Source organism: Portunus trituberculatus, chromosome 14 (assembly GCF_017591435.1).
Source record: "Portunus trituberculatus isolate SZX2019 chromosome 14, ASM1759143v1, whole genome shotgun sequence".
Classification (NCBI taxonomy): domain Eukaryota; kingdom Metazoa; phylum Arthropoda; class Malacostraca; order Decapoda; family Portunidae; genus Portunus; species Portunus trituberculatus.
The window spans coordinates 10634060-10660540 of NC_059268.1; the positions used below are offsets into that span (position 1 = coordinate 10634060).

The 26481-nt window shown below is 40.3% G+C and overlaps 3 protein-coding genes across 12 annotated transcripts in view; 1 reads left to right on the top strand and 2 right to left on the bottom strand.

The window, feature by feature from the left end:
- Positions 1-7512, bottom strand: part of LOC123503653 (afadin- and alpha-actinin-binding protein-like) — a 29651-nt gene extending 22139 nt beyond the window's left edge. The window contains exons 1-7 of one of the 3 annotated variants that reach the window (XM_045253595.1): positions 7314-7512; positions 7006-7170; positions 6718-6897; positions 6335-6466; positions 3523-3591; positions 2142-2281; positions 718-859 (exon numbers count right to left, since the gene is read on the bottom strand). In XM_045253595.1, the coding sequence (XP_045109530.1) occupies positions 718-859; positions 2142-2281; positions 3523-3591; positions 6335-6466; positions 6718-6897; positions 7006-7170 (828 nt within the window). In that variant the 5' untranslated portion in view covers positions 7314-7512. The remainder of the gene's footprint in view (positions 1-717; positions 860-2141; positions 2282-3522; positions 3592-6334; positions 6467-6717; positions 6898-7005; positions 7171-7313) is intronic. The other 2 variants (XM_045253597.1, XM_045253596.1) reach the window with 2 other exon arrangements.
- A 1143-nt stretch (positions 7513-8655) lies between these two features.
- On the top strand, positions 8656-14488 carry LOC123503731 (beta-1,3-galactosyltransferase 5-like). Of its 2 annotated transcripts, XM_045253721.1 has the most exons (6): positions 8656-8733; positions 9310-9335; positions 9588-9824; positions 10767-10877; positions 11363-11585; positions 12982-14488. In XM_045253721.1, the coding sequence occupies exons 1-6, from the start codon at positions 8671-8673 to the stop codon at positions 13324-13326; spliced, it is 1005 nt and encodes a 334-aa protein (XP_045109656.1). In that variant the 5' UTR covers positions 8656-8670; the 3' UTR covers positions 13327-14488. The 2 variants fall into 2 exon arrangements, with proteins under 2 accessions (XP_045109656.1, XP_045109655.1); XM_045253720.1 differs by lacking the exon at positions 8656-8733 and having other exon boundaries at positions 8758-9335.
- Positions 14489-14647: 159 nt separating this feature from the next.
- LOC123503416 (beta-1,3-galactosyltransferase 5-like) overlaps positions 14648-26481 on the bottom strand; it is a 77874-nt gene continuing 66040 nt past the window's right edge. For 4 of the 7 annotated variants that reach the window (XM_045253179.1, XM_045253178.1, XM_045253180.1 and 1 more), the window contains 9 exons: positions 23538-23710; positions 22080-22161; positions 20102-20290; positions 19293-19364; positions 17741-17965; positions 17191-17301; positions 15982-16138; positions 15293-15418; positions 14648-15079 (listed from right to left, as the gene is read on the bottom strand). In XM_045253179.1, the coding sequence (XP_045109114.1) occupies positions 14771-15079; positions 15293-15418; positions 15982-16138; positions 17191-17301; positions 17741-17965; positions 19293-19364; positions 20102-20290; positions 22080-22161; positions 23538-23646 (1380 nt within the window). In that variant the 5' untranslated portion in view covers positions 23647-23710 and the 3' untranslated portion in view covers positions 14648-14770. Of the gene's footprint in view, positions 15080-15292; positions 15419-15981; positions 16139-17190; positions 17302-17740; positions 17966-19292; positions 19365-20101; positions 20291-22079; positions 22162-23537; positions 23711-24268; positions 24449-26481 lie in introns of those variants that run through there. The other 3 variants (XM_045253183.1, XM_045253182.1, XM_045253181.1) reach the window with 2 other exon arrangements.

Below are 26481 nucleotides of genomic sequence, written 5' to 3' on the forward strand. Positions count from 1 at the left end.
AAACTTTTACTTTTGGGACCCATGATCATGGGGTCTTGAGTTCACAAAACTTAAGAAAAAATACACACTGCCAAGGAGCACAGACACATACATGCACAAAGGATGAACAATGATACACAATGCGGGCTGAATGTTCGGGTGGACACAGGTAGCCGAGCAATCACTGCGCCACCAACCAATGGCTATTCGTATCTTAAAAATATCTTCATATTTCAAGGCATTAAGTATATGAAAATTTTCGTCGTATATCAAAAAAATTGTATGTTGGGGAGTTCGTATCTCGAAGTATTACTGTATTAGACATCATATTCTGGATAATCATAACACTAGAATAATTATTTTGCATTCATATTGAACATTGATAATAATTCTACACATGCATAACATTTATCTGCTAATCTGTATAGCATTATGCATGCAAATAAACAAATGTTTTAACTGAGGAATGAATATACTAATATGTAAACTAATTCTCTCCCCTTCCACTACTTTACATTTGTGACTCTAATCATGCTTATGAACACACATATACTTCAATTACTGTCTGCATTTTGTTAGTTCCAACAGTTCCTTTAATAATGATGCATTACATGGGAAATATGATATTTCTAAAGGAGCTGCAGTTATTGGTGGATTAATTTTGGATTAGATGTCTTTGTTACTGACTCTGACTAATGATTAGAGTGTATTCTGTGTAGTACTTACAAAAGGACTTACCTTGCAGTACTTTTCTCCTATTTTAGCCATTTGAGAAGATATTCTTAAAAGGCTGGATTTCAGTTGGTCATTTTCATCATTGACTTGTGCAATCCATGCCTCATAGTGACCCAACACTTGCTTGTACAACTCCTCCTCATGTCTGAAGACCAAACCACAATATTAACCCTCTCCTAGCGGAGGATCTATATTAAACGTTTTGAAATTGGGACTTTTTGTTGGATCATTTATATATAGACAATTGTTCAGATTTTACTGTACTAAGTTGTAGCATGGTCTCTCTCTCTCTCTCTCTCTCTCTCTCTCTCTCTCTCTCTCTCTCTCTCTCTCTCTCTCTCTATATATATATATATATATATATATATATATATATATATATATATATATATATATATATATATATATAGATGATTCCTTACAAGTGACAAAATTCATATAATAAATAACTATTTGGCATCTCAAATACCCAAACACTTACAAGCATTACCTCTTATGGCTGGTTACTACTTGTGTTTTGTTGGTGGTGCATGTGCAACACACATAAGCTAATATTGGGAATTTTTACAGTTTTTTCTATTTTTTTTAATTATTATTACTCTATCATATCAAGGAGAAAGAACTGTACCACATGTCAACAGCATTGCCTAAAAATGAATAGATACAACACGAGTACATGAAAAATATTTAGAAAAGTGGAAGTAAATTACATCCAGGTCACAAATCATGGATACTGCCTTCATTTGAAATGGATGTGAGTTAACTCCAAACATTCATATAAATATACTGATATACATTATCACCAATCAAACATAAAAAACATCTATTTATAGATTCAATTATTTGTTACATTTTATGGCAGTGTCTACATATAGATGTCAATCTAGAATGCCCATTTGCTGGGAAACTAGATATAGATATATGGATGAAAGTTGAGTCTATAAATAGATGATTTTTCATTTGGTAGTACACTTATTTCCCCTGCTGCTGAGAATTATAATTTCAATTGCATTGTTTTACCTAACCTTCCTACCAAGACAGGAGAAAGCACAGACATCAGAATGGAAATAAACAATGTGAGGGTAGTAGATAAATCTTAATGTAGCAGTGTGATATCCTTGACAAAATCTTATCAAAGAAGAAGAAAAAAGTAAGCTATTTAATCTTAATAATGTAATTGTAACTTCATAATGTTCAACTAAATAGTTGTAAAGGGCATACATAAATAAGCATTTTGATATCACTCATTATTATCTATACTAGTCCATTGAAGAGATATCACATTTTGAAACTCAAAACTTTGAATGCATTTTTCTCCCATTTTAATTTTTTATGCTTACACCATTCTGGATCTAGATGCTTTATATGTTCTTTGACAAAATACTTTGACAACTTTCAGAGAGAGAATATCTTATGAAAGAGCCCACCTTGCACTAGAAGCTTCAGTCTTCCATTTAGCTCGAGAACGGTTTCCTCTGGTTATTTTGGCTGAGAGGGTGACAGCAGGTTGCCGAATCTCTGCTGATATCAGTCGATGGAGGCGATCCTTCAAGTGATCATTTTCCATCTGTAGGCCAAAATGTACAAGCATTATCAGGTTAATTGGTTTTTAGTCTCAATGATGCAATCATTAATCCAAGCAGTATACTACTTGTGCTCCAGAATCACAACCTGAGCATCAAATATTCTGCCAGTCTTGCAAGGGTTGCTGGGATCACATAAGACAAAGCCTGGAGCTACATCAGCCTCCTCTACTCCCCTCAGCTTCACCTTAACATTCTCTCCACAGTTGACAGTGCCAGTCTCATCCTCATCTCGCCAAAGCATGTCCACAGTCACAGGGGTCTTATTAGGCATGACTACAATGTTGTCTCCCTTCTTGCAGCAGCCAGACTCTACTTTGCCCATGACGATGGTGCCTCTGTCATTGTAGCGGTCCACGACAGGCATCATGAAAGGTCCACTCATGTTTCAGTTGAGTGGTGGCAAGTTGTTGATGTAAGGAATGAACGCTGGTCCCTTGTACCACGGGCAAAGGGTCTCATCAATTTGCTCTCTAAGATTAGCACCAGTCAGGCCAGAGCAAGGCATGAACATGATGTCTTTACTGGGATTAAAGCAAACCAATGTTACTTGTTACAAACATCCCTTGACATCCATGGTTTGAAGTCATGTATATACAATTAAAATATCTACAGGGTCCTTTCCTCCTAAATCCCATATTGTCAACCTTAGATCCTTGCTAACCAGCCTGCCAATCATTGTAAGTATCCTCAATGTTATGTTAGCAAGGCCTGCCAGTTGCTGTACAGTTCTCATTCTTATACTATACTTGTTTGATCAACAATAAACAAGAGATGGTGGCCAACTTTTTATAAAACTATCACTTCCTTGCAATTTCCTAGATTAATTATTTGTTTAGACATAGAAATTAACCAAATATGTAATGACATGCTTAGTGTCAATATATTTTGAGCTTATACACCACACATGCAGATAAGCCACTAATTCTGTCCTAACGTTACTGAATTGGGTCCAGTGTTGTCCATCTAAGATAAGTGTCGTCAGCTAGTACTGATAAATGTCAATTTCTTTTTCAGCCCAGGAAGAAAGCTTTTGAGCCTTTTTCACTTACCACAGATAAAAAGACATTAGCCCTTTTGGCATCAACAATATCTACATCTGCTATATGGTAAAATTAGGAAAAAAAAAAAAATAGTGAACAAATAATAAACAAGACTGAAAATCAAATCAAGGAGTTAATAACTATCAATGCAAACAAAAATAACATGAACTATGCTCTTTTACCTCCTTCTTCTTGAGTTCATGCTGGTGTTGAGCTTCTCGCTGCTGCATAACACTGCTTAGTCTTCGCACCTGTAACGGAAGGTATCCATAATAATGATACAATGAATTACAGCAGATTATAAATATGGAAATACAAATTAAACAAAATTACAACAAAAAATCTTATTACTGCTAAACTATGCTAGTATATATATATATATATATATATATATATATATATATATATATATATATATATATATATATATATATATATATATATATATATATATATATATATATATATACTTGGTTGAGTGTAGATCTGCCAAAGTGTAAAATGTAGAGGTTGAAGAAAAGCCGCAGTAAAATCTCCATTTCCTATTTAAACTCTTATGACATCTCAAGACAAACCTAATCCCATCTTCAGACACTGAAACACGTGCAGAGAGTACACCCTCCAAAGATCCTGGGAAAAAAAAGAGGTCCTGGACAAAGAAAACTTCTCCTATGTACCCTAGCCCTAGCAACCAACATCTATCAAACCTGCTTGATCCACACAATTCCAATAAAACTAAATTCTAGTTCCCTAGTCACTTGTAAAAAGCAATAATAAAAGCTATAAAAATAATAAAAAACATTAGTTAAGAAAAAATAAAACCAGTGCCTAAAAGAAAACAACAAAAGGAAGTGACGTGGGTATGAAATTGTGAATTACAGTTAAATGGATGGATGCTTCTTGACTATTAAGACTAGCCTTATATATATGAATACAAAGTGATTCAGCACTTTTCAATTCAGATCATGTCTTGGCTTTATAAAATATTTTTAAATCCTGTTCTCTAAAAACATGATCTAACTCTCTTGAGTGGTTTCTTATGACAGAGAAGCCTGGACTTGAGTCTGTTTGTGTCCTGAAGGAGATACCCTTGTGCTCACATAATTTTAAGTTTTGGTGTGTTGAACTGATAAAGGTACCCTGTTTTACAACTAGAACAACAAAATTTGCATACTGTTTGAGCTCAAGAGCTCAGGTAGCCTATCTTTGTTTAAACAAAGATACAATAGTATTTGTATTAACAAAAATAAATCTAAAGGTTAAATCTGGTGCATATTTGCATAACAGAGTTGTTAATACTTTCCTAACCTGATAGCCGATATAACCTTGGAAAGGTAGTTTGAGATACATGACAAGCTTCTCCTCTGTTCTCTTATCCTTGATGGTAAATTTATTGCATAAAACCTGTTTCACATGCTTCCCAAATAATGCTACTGAATATCCATTTAATGTAAAATATTCTTTGAACCTATTAATCTCTTTATTAAAATTGATTCATGTACTACATATACAAAAAGCTCTATATAATAAAGTTTTAACAGAGTTAACCTTATATATATTATGAACAAAAGATATAAAAGTAAGTCCTAAGGCAGTAAAAGTTTTTTTCCTGTATATATCTGTGACTAGATGATATTCACTCTTTTTAACTAACACATCCAAAAAAGGGCAAGCAATTGTTTTCTTCCAACTCTACTGTAAAGTTGGGAAAACAATTGCTTGCCTTCTGTTGTTTTCTTTTAAGCTCTCTGGTTTTAGTTTTTGTTAACTAATGTTTTTTATAGTTTTTACTAGCTTCTATAAAAATAACCTTCTATTTTACTTTGTACAAGTGACTAAGGAACAAGAATTTACTTTTATTAGAATTATGTGGATCAAACAGGTTTGATAGATGTCAGTTGCTAGAACTAGGGTACATTGGAGAGTTTTCGTTGTCCAGAACCTCTTTGTCCAGGAATCTTTGGAGGACATTTAAGTCAACTCATTCACTCTCTACACATATTTCAGTGTCAGAAGATGGGATTATGTTTGCCCCGAAACGTCACAGAATTTAAATGGAAAATGGTGATTTTAGTGGCCTTTCTTCAACCTCTCTCTCTCATATATATATATATATATATATATATAGAGAGAGAGAGAGAGAGAGAGAGAGAGAGAGAGAGAGAGAGAGAGAGAGAGAGAGAGAGAGAGAGAGAGAGAGAGAGAGAGAGAGAGAGAGAGAGAGAGAGAGAGAGAGAGAGAGAGAGAGGTTGCAGAAAAACTTCAAAGTGGCACATAATTTTCAGAGTATGTACAAAATATAATCTGTTGGGAAAGATTATTTTTTTTATTTTAATCAGAGCTATTTTTTTCTATCAAGGTTAAGCTTGGAAGTTCGGCATCATTAAGATGTAATTACACTATTGTAAAGGTTGCACAATATTGTTTTATTGATAGGTTGTGTCATTTTCAATTTCCAAACCATCACTCTAATCTCTAATCTTTTTATTTATCTATTCATTTATGAATACAAACACTAAACAACACAAATACCTTTATTCCTCTTATGGATATGATGCAGGGTGGGTGACTATTGTACTTTTCTTTATGCTATGACTTATATTTTATATATTTTATATGTCCACACTGCATAATGTATTGGTTAGCATATTCGGCTCACAACCGAGAGGACTCGGGTTCAAGTTCCAGGTGCAGCAAGGCAAATGGGTGAGCCTCTTAATGTGTAGTGTAGCCCCTGTTTACCTAGCAGTAAACAGGTAAGGTATGTAATTTGAGGTGTTGTGGCCACACTTTACCAGTGTGTAGTGTGGTGTGGTCTCAGTCCTACCTGGAGATTGATCAATGAGCTCTGAGATCACTCCGTAATGGGGAAGGCTGGCTGGATGACCAGCAAGCAACCGTAAATACAAAAATATGGTAGTAATAAAAAACCTAAAAAAATTAAGCTAGTTTTATCAGTTCATTTACTCAAAAATTTATGTAAGTTGATGTTACCTCTTCCTTTTCTGTTTTCAGCTTGGCAGCCAGGGATTTACTGCCAATGGTGGCCCGACGTTCTTTCTCCTGAGCCTCACCAACTAATCGCTCTTTCTCAATCACTTCCCCACGAAGATCCTTGATGCTAGTCTAAAAGTACAAGAATATGCTGTCACATCAAATTGTTTGTCAATCAAATAGTGTCATAACTTATAAAGTGCTTTTATAAATCATTTTGATATCCTTTCTTTCACATGAACAAAATAGTACTGTACTTATAATTCTGAAGCTGGTGCAGCTACCTTAAAAGTACAAGGATTTTTAAGTTACTACTCAAATACATCTCAGAAAGGAAAAATGTGCCATTCATTATGAAAAAAAAAAAAAAAAAAAATCACAACCTGAAAATGGTTGATATCAGCAGCATTTCTTCTGTGTTGTTCCTGAAGGGTACTAGTATCTCGCACTGAAGCTCGATACAGTTGTGTCACTTCCCAACAGGCATTCACTAGGGCCACAAGGTTGACTCTCTGACCCTCAGTTTCAATGAGTGGACATCCAAGCCCCATTCCCTGTAGTTCCTGAAACATAGCAATAAAAGATGCAAATGATAATGAAAATATTTTGATCATCAAAGACTATCTGCCTAAAGATATTAAATTATAAATATTTTTTCAGCAAACACTCACTTGTGACAAATATACCACAGCACTCTGTAAGTTGGCTGTGGTGCAGAAATATGGAATAGCCTCCAAGACAGAGGAGTTTCTCTGTAGCCTGGGATCCACAGATTCAGCTCCATCTTTCATACCAACCCAATAAGTCAATTGGCCTCTCCTTACTTTCTCACTCATCTGTAGGCATACCAGCACATCAACCAAGGAACACTAAGTAAGGTAAGCTGCTCACAACACAAACAAATATAGGAGCAACATATTTTACAAACCTAGAAATACCAAATAAAAAAAAACATCAATCAAACAACAAAACCTCATACTTTGCCTCATTCCTGAAGAGCAACACAATCACCACAACACCAAGGCAGGCTGCAGGCAAGCGTGTGGCGGCCGCTCAGCTGTGAACAGACGATCCTTTTGTTTACCTCGCGCCGCCCCGTCCTCTTCTTGTGGCTTCTTGTGGCAGGCGAGTCTTGCTTGTTGCGTCCACTGGCAAGACACAGGGCGGGGCCCTTTATTTAGTAAAAGAAAGAAACAATCTCCTGTGAGATAAAACTACAATTCTAATCAACATTTAGTTTACAAGAGAGAGAGAGAGAGAGTAATAATACCTAGCCACCTGTAATAACAGAAATTACTTGATTGATTGATTGATTGATACATTTATTGTTTAAAGAAAGTGTGTGTATATATATATATATATATATATATATATATATATATATATATATATATATATATATATATATATATATATATATATATATATATATATATATATATATACACACACACACACACACACACACACACACACATATATATATATATATATATATATATATATATATATATATATATATATATATATATATATATATATATATATATATATATATAATAGTAACAATAGTACGGCCTGTAATGACCAAAATTATTTAACGATATTAATCCTTATGACGTAAGTCCTAGGGCTATATAATGACCCCTGTCTTTTTTGAGTCTCATTTAGTTATAGTAACGTACAACAAACACATTAAAAACTACTAATAGCAGAGAACATTAAGTTCGAACACAAGGAGTGCAAAAAGAAAGAAAATACAATGAGAGAGAGAGAGAGAGAGAGAGAGGTGGGGGAGGTGGTCCCACAAAATACACGTAATGTATTACATCCTACGGTAGAAATCTTTCAAGAGAATCATTTCCATCTTTGATAAATGCATACATGTTTCACACACACACACACACACACACACACACACACACATATATATATATATATATATATATATATATATATATATATATATATATATATATATATATATATATATATATATATATATATTGTCTGAAACTTTTTAGCACAAATATAAATGGTGCTCCGCTTTGCACTTTAATTTGAGGTATTGAAGTAATAAGGACAACAGGCAACTCTAAGCGCCAATTAGGCATCCGTTGCTACACCAGCCATAACACTGTATTCATATGGTATACTATGATAACTTTAAACGAAATGAAAAAATTGAAGTTAAGAAATGTTTTTTTTTTTTCACATAGAGTTGGTCTAGAGTATTTAAGTCCTTGATTCAATGTTCACAATCACAAATTAATTGACAGTTATATCTTTGAAGGTCTCCTAGCTGGCAGATGCCTCGGCTGCAACTACTAAACCCGATGCCACGGACACTGGCAGTGGCCAGAAATAGTAGTGGACGGGAGTTTGACGAGTTACTCGATGTGAATTCCTTAGCTGAGATTTATAATTCAATTAACACTGTCCTACCATCCCATGAAATACTATCAGATGAAAACTTCGTTTACAAGTCTAAAGGGATTTGTTATCTGATAGTGAATGAGATATCCAATCACGAAGAGGCGACGGGCGTTAGTGGCTTGTGTATCGTGGGTGTCGGCAGTGACGCCAACCACCCCGAGAGACTCAGACACTGATGTTAGACTGACATTCGAGTGAAATCGTTCCTTCTGAAAAAAAATGAAGACGAAGAAACAGTAACATTGTAGTATGGATCTAATAAATGTGGAGCAAGAAACGAAGTGTCAGGATCAGCAGGGATTGAATACTTTGGATATTAGTTGTTTCGCTTCACACACACACACACACACACAGCAACGAAGACGCTAACGACGAGGGAATGCGATCAACAAATGTGTCTGAGTGAGGTTAGGACGGAGTAAGCACCCTGAAGGACTTGGTAAAAGATGAGAAGTGCACGGCAAGCCTTAGTATGGCTATGTGTGGCGATGACTGTTCTGGTGGTGGTGATGTGCCTCACGCTTCCTTCCTTCCCACAGATGATGAAAGACTACCCGTTCACACGGTGCGGTTACTAGTTAACTAATCACTTATTTACTTAGAACAATTTAATTGTATAATTGTCGTATATCTTACACATGCGATAGTAACACTAGCCCGTAATGACAAGATAACATTAACTATTAGTATACATGTGTTAATTTCACTTAGGTTAAAACATATCCTAAATACATATCGATAAAACTTTCCTTAGAACTTTTACTAACTTAGAGTGTGGAAGTGAATTTCCTTCCTTACATGAGTACTCGTTTCCCAGTTCACCGAAATTCGTAAAGGAGAATTTCACATTGACGATTGAAGGGCCTACAGTGAACCCAGTAGTCGGACAAATCACTTGGCTGGAGGACCTCTCGTGGAGGGACCCGCCTGTGTGCAATGAAAGCGCTCCCTTCATCCTAGCCGCGGTCATCACAGCGGTGGAGAACTTCGAAAGAAGGGCGTGGGTAAGGAGCACCTGGGCCAGCCCGGAATTCTATCAATACACCGGCATCAAGTGAGTCTTACAGTTCAGTGCTATAAAGAGAGCAGATATCAATGTAGAGGATATCATGGCATTGTTTATGTGCCACTTGTACAGGAAAAAGAAAGAAAGAAAAAAAAAAAAACGCCAAACATATACACTCGATCACTTGTACACTCGAAGATCAAATAATTCATGGAGGCAGGCAAGTTAAATCCAATGTTTGTTAGAAGTTTCGAGTATCATTTCAGATGAGATCACTAAAAAAAGAACAGCTGTTTAATTTTTACTTATGAACTACTTACCGTTACTCAAGTGAAGTAAAAATTGTGTCAGCAGTCCAAAAATTGAAGGAAGAAAGAAATACGTAACGAGTTCGACTTAGCGCAATTAACTGCATGAGTTGTGTTGAACTTGAACACCTTAGATAGAGCCATGTATTTTTATTATTCTTGTATGAACGTACGTAACTACACTGCTTCGTTCAGCAAGTCTTGAACCTTTTTGACTGGTCTATAAGTTTACAGCTATTAGCTACGGTCTCATGAATGTTCCAAAAGTCATCAATGGAATGTCCGTTATACCAAAGTAGTATTTACAACATAAAGAACTAAGACAAACACAATGGGCAGAATTTCTTTGTGTCATTATGATGTTGAGGTTCCGAGTACAGAACAGAAGTAACAACTTGTGTGCTGACGAAGTGGTGGACTGAAGAACGTGTCAGCCCATATAACTGAAAGTGTTTTACACACACACACACACACACACACACACACACACACACACACACACACACACACACATTCTGGTTCTTTTCAGATCTATTAGAATGTTTCGATGATTTAAGTGAATTATCGATTTTATTTCTTCAATCCAGTAGCATATTTTATTTTTTAGTAGAACTGTAGAAGCACTTAATATACAATAATATGTATTAGTATTTACGTATTTGGTGTTTTGTTTGTTCTTCAGAGCAGTGTTCGTGGTGGGATCCCCAAACAATGAAACGCTGCAAGAATCTTTGGATGATGAAATTGATAAATACGAGGACATAATACAGACTGACTTCGTGGACACTTACAGGTAAAAATAAACAAATAAACAGATAAAAAGATGAATATAAAGATAAACCGACAACATGAGAGAGAGAGAGAGAGAGAGAGAGAGAGAGAGAGAGAGAGAGAGAGAGAGAGAGAGAGAGAGAGAGCTGGTATTAGATCGAAAATGAATAATAATCTCGAGGAATTATTGTTTGATTTTTTTAAGCTATCAGTAATTCTTCGTGTTGCTACGTGATGTATATAATCTTTATCTTTCTGATTTAATCCTGCCATGACTCACACATCTTTAGTCTTGGATATTCTTCCGTTCATAATGCCCATTTACTCGATGCAATACCACGGTCAATTATTTTCATCACATTTCATAAAGTGTTTTCAAAAGATACCACAAGGAAATTCCACCTCTCAGAAGAAGAAGAAAAAAAAAAAAAAAAACTATCGTCGAGTTATTTCATGTTTGCAACAACAGTCTATTACTCCTGAGTTACCTTTTCTTTTTTCTCGCAGAAACCTTACTTACAAGACTATTTCGTGGCTATCGTGGGTCAAGAATTGGTGTCCCGGCACTCCCTTCATCGCCAAAATCGACGATGACGTGGTGGTTAACCCCTTCAACCTACGCCTGTATCTGAACGAGTACCTCCTCAGAGACCCCTCACCCAAACGAATTCACGGGCGGGCCAGGTTCCGATCCAAGCCGATGAGAACAAGCAAGTGGGCAGTGACGAAGGTGATGATTTATATACAATGTCTAGGGCCGAACAACTCAAGGAGGAAGGAGTAGAAAAGGTGAACATGGACAATTAGATATTAGGATTTGGGCTAGAAATCTACGCTGAAGTCAGTATCGGAAAGGTTTCATTGTCCTCAAGAAAACGGAGGGTGAAAGTAATGAATTGGTTATGGAAAGCTTCGCATGTCTAGTTAACGTGATGCAGTGAACTGTGGAATAGGGGAGATGGTCACTTCATATTTAGCTCACTGACGAAGTTTTATTACCTTTAATAGCAAGAGAGATACCATGAAAGAACGAAGCACCATATATTTCATATTATACGGCGGGAAACGAGGAGACGAGTAAGAGAGGACTGGGATATGCAACGACAGACAGGTACAGTACAGAGGAATAGGGAACCACCCGCCTTTTTATCAGACAAACCGAGACCTTGATAGATAAGGGTGAGGTTATAGGGGGAACAGTGTTGACTGGGAAATAAGTGTGTGTGTAATTCACCACCACGGTCGCCTGCCAGCCACTCTTCCCCATTACGGAGCGAGCTCAGAGCTCATAGACCGATCTTCGGGCAGGACTGAGACCACAACACACTCCACACACCGGGAAAGCGAGGCCACAACCCCTCGAGTTACATCCCGTACCTATTTACTGATAGGTGAACAAAGGCTACACATTAAGAGGCTTGCCCATTTGCCTCGCCGCTTCCGGGACTCGAACCCGGACCCTCTCGAGTGTGAGTCGAGCGTGCTAACCACTACACTACGCGTGTGTGTGTGTGTGTGTGTGTGTGTAATTCACCACGGTCGTCTACTGGTCACCCAGCCAGTCTTCCCCATTATGGAGCGAGCTCAGAGCTCATAGACCGATCTTCGGGTAGGACTGAGAAGTGTGTGTGTGTGTGTGTGTGTGTGTGTGTGTTTGATCTGCTGCAGTCTCTGACGAGATAGCCAGACGTTACCCTACGGAACGAGCTCAGAGCTCATTATTTCCGATCCTCGGATAAGCCTGAGACCAGGCACACACCACACACCGGGACAAGGTCACAACTCCTCGATTTACATCCCGTACCTACTCACTGCTAGGTGAACAGGGGCTACACGTGAAAGGAGACACACCCAAATATCTCCATCCGGCCCGGGTGTGTGCATACAGTTCTTACAATATCGACTGAACTTTTTTACATATTGTCTCCTTTTCATGCTATACTATTTTTTTTTCTTTTATTGTAAACATGTAGCTTGTGAAATACAACACAAGAATGACAATCAGGGACTAAAGAAAGAGGAGGATTGAGGGCTTTGTTACTGACAATGATCATCTCTATTGGTAATACATCTCTGAGCTTTGTATTGTACGTATGTGTAACTCATGTAATTTGTTTGTAATTCAGGAGGAGTACCCGCTGGAGCATTACCCGCCCATCGTGCTTGGGTCTGCCTACATCGTGGACCGCAACGCTGTGGATGTTCTTCTTGCCTATGTGCCCTACGTGCCTATGCTGTGGCTGGAGGACGTCTTTCTAACGGGGCTGGTGGCGAAAAGGGCAGGAATCAATCTGAAGCAGGCGGAAAGGAAGCTTTACGCTTGGAGACTCACCCGAAGATTCTACTACGGGTCGCAGGCGTTTCTTCTCGACCCCAAAAAGAATGAAGTGAAACAGGCCTGGCAAAAGATTGTCAGATACTCTAATAAGAGTATATCAAAATTAAAATCTGGATATTACAATGGTGTATAACTAACTTTCCTGCATATCACTCGTCCAAGTCACCCAGTCGCCTTGTCCTCCTGCATGAAATCAAGGGCAGAATTCAGAAACCTCCTTCTCCCTCACCTCAACTATTCTCTAAGGTTACAGAAAGTCAAAGTGAATATCAAGGGCATTACTAGTGTTAACACTGTAGAAATTGAATTAATTTATCACCAAAACTATGAAGAAACGCTCTAAAACGCCATGCCACTTCAATTAGACATTAGATGCGAGCAGAAGTGTTTCAGAATATGGTCTATTGGGTGGCAGTCAACAGCAGTGTCTGGCTACCTTGCTTTACGTTATCTCTATCATGTATAACGGTAGCACATTAGACAGCATCATCTACCATTAATCTATTCCTTTCGAGCTAAATCAGACTGGTGAAAGGGAGATGGATTAATAAAAAATTTACCCTACTCTTTATTCCACAGCTTCCTCACTTTCGGCCTCAGCTTATACCAGCCTCCTTGCTTAATCCTGCACATGCTTTATTCCTGCTTTGGTCCTGAATTGCTGTTATACTCACCTGTTATTGCTCAAAGTGGCTGCCCGTTGCATCTTCTCATATTGTAGCAAGATGTGAACGAGACTGTTTAAGGGTCATAAGTAGAGTATCAAAAGTTGCTCATTCGTACACTACACACTCAAAGACGTTCACTTTTATGTTGTAAGGTTTATTTAATAAACATGTATTATATTTGAAAATTGACTTATAAAAACTAAACTACAAGTAAAACTCCTCAGAATAATACTAGAGTATAAATATTTTTACAGTATTTGGCGGCGGAGTTGAGCAGGTTGTTTCGTTCTGAAAAGACATCATCTGCTTTTCTAAACGTCGTTCAAAAGTAAAAATAGAAACATCTTATATGGGAAATTCCCTTATTGTATCCGGGCAGTGTGGTGAATTGTGCAATACGATACAAAGATACACCTACAAAGGATAACGGTTGTTCCTAAAATGGGCTGATCATTGTACGTATAAGTAAATATCCACAGTGAATCAATTCAAGTGTAACATATTAAAGATTAACACACACACACACACACACACACACACACACACACACACACACACACACAGCGTACGTAGTGTAGTGGTTAGCACGCTCGACTCACAATCGAGAGGGCCGGGTTCGAGTCCCGGGGCGGCGAGGCAAATGGGCAAGCCTCTTAATGTGTGGCCTCTGTTCACCTAGCAGTAAATAGTTACTGGATGTAACTCGAGGGGTTGTGGCCTCGCTTTCCCGGTGTGTGGAGTGTGTTGTGGTCTCAGTCCTACCCGAAGATCGGTCTATGAGCTCTGAGCTCGCTCCGTAATGAAAAGACTGGCTGGGTGACCAGTAGGCGACCGAGGTAAATTACACACACACACACACACACACACACACACACACACACACACACACACACACACACACAAAAGACGCTATACCTTTGGAGCAAATTTTAAAATCTCCTCCCACGCCGCCTCCCTTCCCTTCGGCCCAGTCTCCTCCAGAATGGCTTGAGTGCCACTATAGAGATTCAGCCCTGTCTTGAAAGTGCTCACATGCCCAAAAATCTGCACGTGCCTCAAGCCAGCGGCGTGCGCCACCAGCCCGGTCGTGTACACGTCCTCTAACTTAACCAGCGGGACGTAAGGAGCCACGCGTAACAACTCCCGAGCCGCTGCCATGCCCACCAGGTACGCCGGCCCGTGCACGAATGGGGGAAAGACCTTCTCGGGGTACTCGTCCTGGCAGGAAGAAAAGATAAGGTCCCGTGATGACAGGAGACAATTATCTTCATCGCGGAGAAAAATATGCCAGGATGCGAACATCAGAAATAAACAGTACAAAAGATAACTAAACAACATGAAGGACGCCACCAGAGTCCCGCCTACTTCATGCTGCAAAATAGTTCATTGGAAATATGCAAACGAGAAGGAGACGCAGCGGATAATACTTACTAAAGAGAGAGCCCATTTGGTGGTGCGGAGCGGGTAGGGCTGGGCGTCGTAGCGACCGTAAATGTGCTTCACTGCCGGATTGGTGTTTGGAGGCGCCTGGAAGAGCTCGTCGTTTGGTAGAATGCCCTGGCAAAAATGCACGGGCTCAGGATTAGTGGCAGGATAACAGGTGGATATTAGAAGAGACACAAACCCTGGAAAGCTACTACTGTTTATTTTGAACTGATGGCTTTCTGAAATAAAGCTAAATTTCGATTTCACCTTTTTAATTTTGTTATAGGATAAACCGAGAACAGACAAGATATATATATATATATATATATATATATATATATATATATATATATATATATATATATATATATAGAGAGAGAGAGAGAGAGAGAGAGAGAGAGAGAGAGAGAGAGAGAGAGAGAGAGAAGAGAGAGAGAGAGAGAGAGAGAGAGAGAGAGAGAGAGAGAGAGAGAGAGAGAGAGAGAGAGAGAGAGAGAGAGAGAGAGAGAGAGAGAGAGAGAGATCAAGAATAAAAGCAGAGTTAGATCTCGGTCAAATGGGAGAGAGAGAGAGAGAGAGAGAGAGAGAGAGAGAGAGAGAGAGAGAGAGAGAGAGAGAGAGAGGAAAAATCAATCTCTACACAACGAAGCTCCTCTCAGTCCCTTTCGTCCTTCCAGACAGCCGACCCGGCCTACCTTGGGGGCTGGCGGGTGTTGTAGGGTGTCCTGAACGAAGACTTTGAGATGGAAGGGGTTCACAAGCACGTCATCATCAATCTTTGCTAGGAATTGAACTTCGGAGCACCGCGTGACGCCCCAAGACAGCAGCGAGAGGGTCTTGTATGTCAGGTTTCTGCAGAATGATTTGGTACATACGTCACTATAATACATATCAGCTTGTGTTTTCCTATCATCCACTCTATGTCACTATCAGCTTCAATTATCACCATTTTTTTTTTCATTACTATAATTATTTTTTTTTTACTTCACTGTATGTACATTTCATTATCATTGTTATTTATCATTTGTTATCACTAATACAGTATAATTTCTTAATATTTTACTGCGTGTAGTGTACATTTCCTCATCTATTATTCATTATTTTCCATCACTTATTCCTTACCATTTATTACTTCGCTGTAATTTCCTTATCTATTATTCATTATTTGTTACCAGCTACTATTTGTTTTATCTTTTTTTGCATTCAAAATCTAACTGACTACACTGATGAAAAGTCACACCACTAAATTTTCATCAGCTAAGTAAAGTATCATTACCACATCACCAACATCAGCACTTCTGGAAACACTACTCTACACTAATTAGCTAAAGGCTGCCATACATTTCCACCGTTACTTCTCTACTCTAAAAAGCTTGCCTCCCCTCCTCCCCCGTCTCTCTGGCTATCTAAGTCCCTCGTACGAAAATATCCTCTCAGCTGTCACTACTCACGGTCTTGTGTATCTACGAAATGTTTGCCTTCCCTAAATATCAACATCATTATTTTTATCACTTATTAATCTTATCATGTTTGGAGACACAAGTACGCATAGTTCTAAACAATAAAATCTGATAACAGGAGAGACAGCAAATTGATACCGTAAAAATAACTAAAAAGGAATAAATGGGGATGGAAGGAGGTACTGAGTAAACTATATAAGCTATCAACGAAGTATCAGATAATCACTAACTGGTGTTGATTATAGGAGATCTGACTGTCATGACGTCCACAAAGTTATGTCACTGCCGATCTCTAGCTATCCACAAACATAATACAACGATGGTCAACAGAGATGTGAACCTGAGGAAATGTGACAGACAGAAACAGATGACGATCACACACACACACACACACACACACACACACACACACACACACACACACAAAGAAAAGATAATACTCACGCGTAACTATCGATGAAATTGTACTGGATGATGTCCCCGTGAGTCCGTATTTCCTCATCAAGCTTTTGTTGTTGTGCCTCGTCCTGGGTGGCGCCCACTACGAACACCGTCCTGCAGAGTAGTCCAGTGAGGATTACGGTGATACATACTGCCAGAATGGAGGCAATTTTATTCGTCAGCATAGTGAGCCCCCTTCACCTTCCCTCTCACTGCCATCCATTGAAACTAAGCTGGCCCTCTCCCCTACATAAAAAAAAAAAAAAAAAAAAGCACACCTCTGAGTCTCACTAAGCACCATATTCTGAAACACTTCCGGTCCGCACCTTCACTGACTTCAAATCGCCCTACTTTACGTCACATAAACAAGCTTCCAAGGGTGTTTTTACGGTTGTAGTGACAAAATAACTAATTTTCTAAATTCTTAACAGGAGAAGCATCCTTGAAAATCTCTGTGGCCTTTGAAAATAGTTGTGGTAAGAAAGCAAAGCGTTTCAACCAAAATGGACGCCCCACAAGTATAAAAGGAATGAGGACAAGCCAAGCCACTCACTTCAGGAGCGTGTGAGGGTACCAAGCAGCGCGGGCCCAGGTGTCCCTGATGAAGGTCCTGCGACCGTCATGGGGCACGGCGGACACCACGAGAGCCACGGCAAGGGGCGGCGGGTCGGCGGTGCGGCACAGGTGGTCAGGGTCGTGACGCCACTGCACCTGTTCAGGGATGAAGTTCACCTTGGGTCTCCTTTCGAGATTCAGTCGCTTGCGGGAAAAGATGAACCTGGCGAAGGAGAAGGAATGCTGGCGAGGACGAGGAAGAGTGGACAAGGCTACTGTGGTAAGCAAGCAGCCTACCTTCCCCACTCCTCTCTCTCTCTCTCTCTCTCTCTCTCTCTCTCTCTCTCTCTCTCTCTCTCTCTCTCTCTCTATCTATCTATCTATCTCCTTTGGGTATGACATACGTTCCTATCACGCTCATAACTGATGCCCCAGATATACACAGGCGACAATATCTTTGGACAAACACGATAAGTAGTGAATGTTTCCTAGGCATGTTCTTGTCACTCGTGTAGGTGTTGAAGCAGGCAGGCGACACAAGTACACTGGCGACATGTATTGCAGATCCTCAAAGCTTACATGCGACAAACGCCTGGATGCCACCCTCGTGTGTACCCAAACCCTTCTCGTAATGTACTTACCCTGCCTATTACGTGTGGGACAGTGTGGGAAACAGCTATCGCTCGCCCGTCAAGTTCAAACGTTCTTGCTGATAATTTATCCTTTTTTTTTTCATTTATCTATTTTCGGGAGTCGTATATAAGTTTAATAATTCATCTAATCAAATTTGAGTGAATGTTCAGAAAACAGAGAGAGAAATGAAATGAGTAGTGCCACTGATTAGAGAAAGAATCATGGAAATTAAACGAAATTTGTATAGGCAATGATCAGGTAATAATAGGTATTAATGAACGTTATTTCACGGTGGTCGAGAGAGAGAGAGAGAGAGAGAGAGAGAGAGAGAGAGAGAGAGAGAGAGAGAGAGAGAGAGAGAGAGAGAGAGAGAGAGAGAGAGAGAGACTGAAGGCTGCGAGTAATATTCAATATAAAAGTATCTGATAGCCGCGAGGATAAAGAAAATAGTTTCGTATCTCAAGGGCTTGATAAACTGTGTGAACACTACAGTTGTACACTAGAGTTTATCAGGGAAGCTGGTGAGTGTGGATCCCTTAAGATAAGACAACAATGAGAACGATATTGTGCGAAGTTATACAGCTGCATGCTACAGAAAACTTTTAATCCATGACTACATAATATACGGAAGTAAAGTAGTTCCTGACAAAGAAATAATGCTACTTCCATGGAAAGCTTGATTATCGTAGCCACACTCTGTCCAGTAGAGCTGTGGGTAATAAAACAGCCATCTTTTCTTACAATATAGAGAAATGGGAGACAGACTCTGTGCTGAAGAGCTTAACAGATGGAAAAATTTAAAAGTATGTGATAAGTGTTTCTGCGAAGTGACTGGTGAGAGTGTGGCGCGGTGCAAGCCGAGCTCACGAAGGTAACAAGGATAAAAATTCGTTGCCGAAGGATGGCAAGACTCAAACCTGGTGGCGAAGGCAGTCCTGGTATCGCCTAGGATTAAGATTTCCGTGGCAGGATATTTAAATTGTACTGAACTGGAAAAAAGTAAATAGAATATCACATTCATTACCTATAAAGGCACATTTTTCACATAGGTATACGCAGAAAAAAAATAAATGAGTCATAATTCAGCAGGTTTTAGCAAGGAAGGTTGTGGCGTCACCGTCACCAGCATATTTGCACCAACGAAAAGGGAACGAATGACACAATCCCTACTTTGCCAAGAGGATGATGAAGGAACAATAACTCAGCAAAATATGGACTAATCGCATCACACTGGAGCGTTCCACCGTGATTACTACATGCGGTTCACTTCGCGTCACAACACCTCATTTGAGAACCAGAAATAGCCCTAGCACACACACACACACACACACACACACACACACACACACACACACACACACACACACACACACACACACACACACACACACACACACACACACACACACACACACACACACACACACACACACACACACACACACACACACACACACACACACACACACACACACACACACACACACACACACACACACACACACACACACACACACACACACACACACACACACACACACACACACACACACACACACACACACACACACACACACACACACACACACACACACACACACACACACACACACACACACACACACACACACACACACACACACACACACACACACACACACACACACACACACAGCACAGCACAGCACAGCACAGCACAGCACACACACACACACACCTAACTCACTTAAAGCGGTGTGGATGATGGGAAGCATCGTGACTGTTGCCGGGGAACGAAAGGCTGCCGGCGGGATGCGTCCAGTTTTCTTGGCCGTTCTGCAGAGCCGCCTCCAGTAGTGACTCGTCGTACGCCGCCCCATCCAGCCCCACCGCGTCTGTGCTCCACGGCCATTCCAGCTGGATGACGTGCACTGGTCTGAGGAAGCCAAACACTTCAGGTTAGCTCGTTGTGGCATGGTTAAAAAGGCTTGGATAAAAATGTCACATTCTGGTTTTCATACTGCAGCTAAGCCGTTAAAGATAAAAACACTCCACGCGGATGATGATCAGGTAAACGCCAATTATTCATATTCTCAGTGTGGATAAGCAAATATTTCTTTGTTTAACATGAATTACAGACAATTTTTTATGTAAGAGGGGGAAAGCTGGCCAAGGGTAACATAAAATAGAAAAAAGGCCCACTTAGATGCCCGAGCAGATCCGAGAGAGTCACCCAAAAGAAAGGGCTAAGTGTCTTGAAAACTCCCTCTTAAATTAAGTAAAATCATAGGAAGTTTGAAATACAGAAGCAGGCAGGGAGTTCCAGAGTGTGAATGATTGAGAATACTGGTTAACTCTTGCATAAGAGAGTTGGATAGAGTAGGAGTAAGAGGAGAAAAAAAGCCTTGTGCAGCGAGCCCGCAGGAGGAAACGGGGTAAGCAGTTAGCAAGATCAGAAGAACAGTTAGCATGAAAAAAAGCAGTAGAAGATAGCAAGAGATGCAACATTCAGTCAGAGGAGGGGAGGGGAGTTAATATGACGAAAAGCTTTTGATTCCAACCTATCTATTAAAACTGTGTTACATGCGAAGAGTACTCCATACATGAGCGGATAAGGCCCTTGTACAGAGTAAGCAGTTAGGAGGTAAAAAAAATAAAAAAGAATAATAATAATAAATAAATAAAATAAATAAGTAAAAAAATGGCGCAGACTCCTCAGAACTCCTTACTTCATAGAAGTTGTTGCTTTAGTAAGATGTAAAGTTTCCAGTTTAGATTGTGAGTAAAGGACACACCGAGGATATTCAGTGTAGAAGAGGGGGACAGTTGAGTGTCACTGAAGAAGAGGAGGTAGTTGTTTGCATGGCTGTGTCCAGTTGATAGATGGAGGAATTCAGTTTTTGAGGTATTGAACATTACTAAGTTTTCTCTGCCCCAATCATAAATCTTAGAAAGATCAGAAGTTCTGTGGCGTTCCTGACTATCTAGAGGGTTGGTCGTCTCTGAAAAGACGTGAAAAAAGTGTAAGATGTAAGATGAAGTGTGTGTGTGAGTGAGGGCATGTGTTTCAAACCGCAGGACAGAAAAAAAAAGAGAAAAAAATCACATTTGTAATAATTTCATTGCAGTGCGCCACACCTTCTGCCAGCTGCATTCACGTTCACTGCTTTCGTATGTCTCAGTATGCCGAGCCAACAGCATGCCTGTACTGTCTTCTAACAGGAAAGGTGTCCCCTACACGTGGCAAGCACGGCTCTGCATACAAATTTAACATTTGGTTTGGGGAGAACAATGATAAAGGCGATAGGTGTAGCTTTCCTTTTATGGTGAGATAATAAGGTGCGATGGTGGGGCAGAGCACCAGATGTTTTCGGTGACACGTAATAAATCGCAATTGCAATACAGGTGTAGTATCCAAGATTCCACACCACCGCTGCTTTAGATCACTACAATGGTGGCACTACACAGGGGGTTGGCTTTCTCTAGCACCACTAGCATAGGCAAGATTCGTGATACTCGCGATCCTAATCTTAAATATCTTTTACTTCGAGATTTTTTCTTAAATGTTTATCTACAGTACAGTACCACCAACATTTCGAGACTGGAATCTTTGTGAGTCTTTTATTTATCAATCGCTCTTTTTGTCGGTTAATGGCCCTCTTACAGAGAAAATAAAGAGAACCATCTACAGAGGAAAGATCACCGTCACCGAGACCATTCCTTACCTGGGCAAAAAGAAATAGGTGAGAAAGAAGGCCAGCGCGGTAATCGCCACCCATCCAGGAGAGAAGAGGCGTATCCTCCACACTAGTTATGGAAATAAAAAGGCTAGTAAATAGACAAAAAGTAATGATATTAATGATTATGCCAATAATAATAATAATGACAATGATGGTGATTAAGTAGAGTAGTGAAATACGACGAGAAAAAGGAGAAGTCACAAGATGGAAAACTGAAATAGTGCTTATGAGTTTACCAGAAAAATAATGGAATAGCAAAAATATTGGTTAGCTCTTGCATTAGAGGGGGAGGGGATGAACTGTATAGTATCTTTCTGTCAGCCAGCACCCACAACACACCAAAACCAGAAATGTACACCGGGTGAGTCACTTTGAGCTAGAGAAAGCGAAAACTAAAGGGGATGTATCAGAGAGAGAGAGAGAGAGAGAGAGAGAGAGAGAGAGAGAGAGAGAGAGAGAGAGAGAGAGAGAGAGAGAGAGTCAACGATTCGATTTTTAGTCGAGACAAGTAAAATCCGGCTTGAATCTCTCTCTCTCTCTCTCTCTCTCTCTCTCTCTCTCTCTCTCTCTCTCTCTGCAGCATCACTTCCTCTCTCTTCCAGCATCTTTCGCTTCACCCCCTCTTCTCTCTTCCAGCATCACTCCCCTTATCTTTCTCTCACTGTCAACATTTCTCTCTCACTCTCTTTCTTTCACAATCCCAACACCATTTGCTATCCCTTCCAGCAGGTTCCACTCATTTCCAGCATCACGCCCGGCATCTTTCTCTCACTGCCAGAATCTCCCTCTTGCTCCTAGCACCTCCTTCCTACTCTCGGCATCACTCCCACTCTTCAGCGACAGGCACCTCCACTCCTGTCTTCAACCGGCTTGGCTCTCTCAGTCTCACTCACTCCACGGCTCCCCACTTGCTCCTTCGGCCACGGACTCAGCGCTAAGACTGCAGGGCTGCAAGCCGCCAGCAATCAATACACACACACACACACACACACACACACACACACACACACACACACACGCACGCACGCACGCACGCACACACGAGCATAAAGCCCAGGCCCTGCTACAACTAGGTAAATACAACTACGTAAATACACACACTGCCTCGTAGCTCAGTGGTAGAGGAGCCGAATATGCTACGGCTGGCTGGCATAGGTTTGAACCCCACTAGGAGCTGAGATTTTTCTTCTGACGAGCGGGGCAGTTACTGTATCCCCTGACAAAGAGAGATGTGGTGTGGCGTGTAAGGTCACACTCACACTGAGAGGGTAACGGCTCGTGGTTGCGCGCTTGCTCATGACTAGGCCTTGGTGAATACACACACACACACACACACACACACACACACACACACACACACGTGCGCGTCATCAAGTAAGCAAGTACACACACCACACACTCCATTATATCCTGATGACAAGCAAGTACACACATCACACACACCTTTATATCCTGAAGTCTTGAGTATGTCGCAGTGTTTCCTAAGAGTGGCCGTCAGGAGTGCCGTGTCTTGCCAGAGTGTCGCATGGTGGCCGTGTTTCCTCCCTTCCATCTCAACTGGGACGCTCTGTCAAGGCAGCAGCTGCAACGCCAGTCTTGATCCCGCCGATAAATAGCTGGACACATAATATAAAAAGTTGTGTTTAGTTAAGTGGAGGGTCGATCAATATTAAAGGACATTAACCAGATCCTACGCTGGCTTTGTTACACTCGACATTCGCTCCCAGCACCGAACATATGCAATGGACTATTCGGAAATGCGATCAACGCACTATACGACAAAAAGAAATGTTGAGTTGATTCTTCTTTTGCTTATGATCGCTAACTTGTCATACAACCAACTCGGCACTTTGGTGAGTACAGAATATATATTTTTTTGTGAAATTACAAGGATGATAGTTACAACGATATGCATAGTACGGTAAAAGGTATTGTCTAAACGTGTTTTACTGTGTGGCCCCATCAAATACCCATGAACAAGACTGCTTTCTGTTTTTGACGGCGATTCTGGAACGGATTTATGGTCATAGGCCAAGCACATCAGTGTATTTCATGGCTGTGTTCAATACGGAGCTTCGAGACAAAACATTACAAGCTTAGGTGACACATCACTGCACCAATACAATAATAATGTAGGTGATTTTTCATAGTCGTCAGTAGACTCAATACCAAACCTGAGTTTTGAGGGAGCGGTGTCAAAACGGCAGGGGAGAGGGTCACTCGCTGGAAGCGCCCGCCACGCCCCCACCACCTGATGCTCGTACTAGACACCAGGCAGCATCTCGTGAATCTTGAGTCTTGTAGCACTGATGTCATTTACACGTTACTGTTGGACCTTCAGCACCACTAAGATGCTTCAGATGGTAATGTCACCGTCGTAGAATTAGTTGAATAAGTGAAAGCGATACAGTCAAGTGTATAATGAACAGATGTGTGGACCGGGAAATTTTCCTTTGCTTTAGTCTTTTACTATATTTTTTTTTTCGTCAAAGATGTCCCTAAAGAAGACTCATAGATCTGTCGTCCACACTAAAGAAATACTGCATGTCTCCCTGAGAGCACACACACACACACACACACACACACACACATCGAGAGGGCCGGGTTCGACTCCCGGTAAGCGGCGAGGCAAATAGGCAAGCCTCTTAATGTGTGGCCCCTGTTCACCTAGCAGTAAATAGGTACGGGATGTAACTCGAGGGGTTGTGGCCTCGCTTTCCCGGTATATTGTGTGTTGATGTGGTCTCAGTCTTACCCGAAGATCGGTCTATGAGCTCTGAGCTCGCTCCGTAATGGGGAAGACTAGCTGGGTGACCAGCAGACGACCTAGGTGAATTACACACACACACACACACAGATCGGTCTATGAGCTCTGACCTCGCTCCGTAATGGGGAAGGCTGGCTGGCTGACCAGCAAGCGACAGTGAATACACACACACACACACACACACACACACACACACACACACACACACACACACACACACACACACACACACACACACACGTGGGTGCACGAGGTAATTGTGTTCATAACTGCAAGACTCAAGAACCCTCTATTTTCTCATAGGTAAGTAATACAAAGATGATACCACTGTACTTGCCTTTGTTCTTTTATAAGTTTAATAAAAGTAACTTGAAAAACAAATATTTGTCTCTCTACCTTCCTCTATAACGATAAGGCGCCTTTTTCCTGATAATAACTTATTCTAAGCTTCATAGAATTAGAAAATACCACATAAATAGGAGTATATTATTGTTGATTACTGAACAATGATAACAGTACGAGTATAGTTCGAAAAGAAGTAAAAATTCATATCATATAATCACTAGAATTTTCTTCCATATATATATATATATATATATATATATATATATATATATATATATATATATATATATATATATATATATATATATATATATATATATTTTTTTTTTTTTTATGCATGCGACTTACTGAATTAATCTGGGTCCTATCAATGTTTTCCTCCGTACACACGACACGAACTGCGTACACCTGTGCGCCAAGACACGCGAGCGATGCATCAGTGCACGTGTTGGCCTCACTTCAAGATCTTTCCTATACATATACCTATATAGCGTCAGTAGTCAGTTATATTCATTTGCAAATTTTAATGTAGTATAAGGAGAGGAGGGGAAAGAAAACATTTACTCTTCCCTTTACCGTGAACAAAAGAGGAAAGTTACTTAGAGATTGCACTTTATAACATGATATATATAAAAAAAATTTCTTATTTATATTATTGTCATTGTTGATTAGTTAACCCAATAGTACAATTTCATTACACCGTGAAAATTAAAAGACATCCGGAAATCGCATACTTCCACTGTACAACAATGTGTGTGTGTGTGTGTGTGTGTGTGTGTGTGTGTGTGTGTGTGTGTGTGTGTAATTCACCTCCTCACCTCGGTCGTCTGCTAGTCACCAGCCAGTCTTCCCCATTACGGAGCGAGCTCAGAGGTCATAGACCGATCTTCGGGTAGGACTGAGACCACAACACACTCCACACACCGGGAATGCGAGGCCACAACCCCTCGAGTTACATCCCGTATCTATTTACTGCTAGGTGAACAGGGGCCACACATTAAGAGGCTTGCCCATTTGCCTCGCCGCTTACCGGGACTCGAATCCGGCCCTCTCGATTGTGAGTCGAGCGTGCTAACCACTACACTATGTGTGTGTGTGTGTGTGTGTGTGTGTGTGTGTGTGTGTGTGTGTGTGTGTGTGTGTGTGTGTGACCTTGTGGACAATTAAACACAAACCCTTTGTGTCTAAATACAAGTTAGCCAACACAACTCTGCCGAAAATAAATGGATATAATTATTCTCCTCGTCACTTAGATGATGTTTGATAACTTGAATA

Coding starts and splice junctions, on each gene's coding strand:
- LOC123503731 (XM_045253720.1), top strand. CDS start 9,217: ATGAGAAGTGCACGGCAAGCCTTAGTATGGCTATGTGTGGCGATGACT. Junction 9,336..9,587: donor AAAGACTACCCGTTCACACG/GTGCGGTTACTA, acceptor CTCGTTTCCCAG/TTCACCGAAATTCGTAAAGG. Junction 11,586..12,981: donor GCAAGTGGGCAGTGACGAAG/GTGATGATTTAT, acceptor TTTGTAATTCAG/GAGGAGTACCCGCTGGAGCA.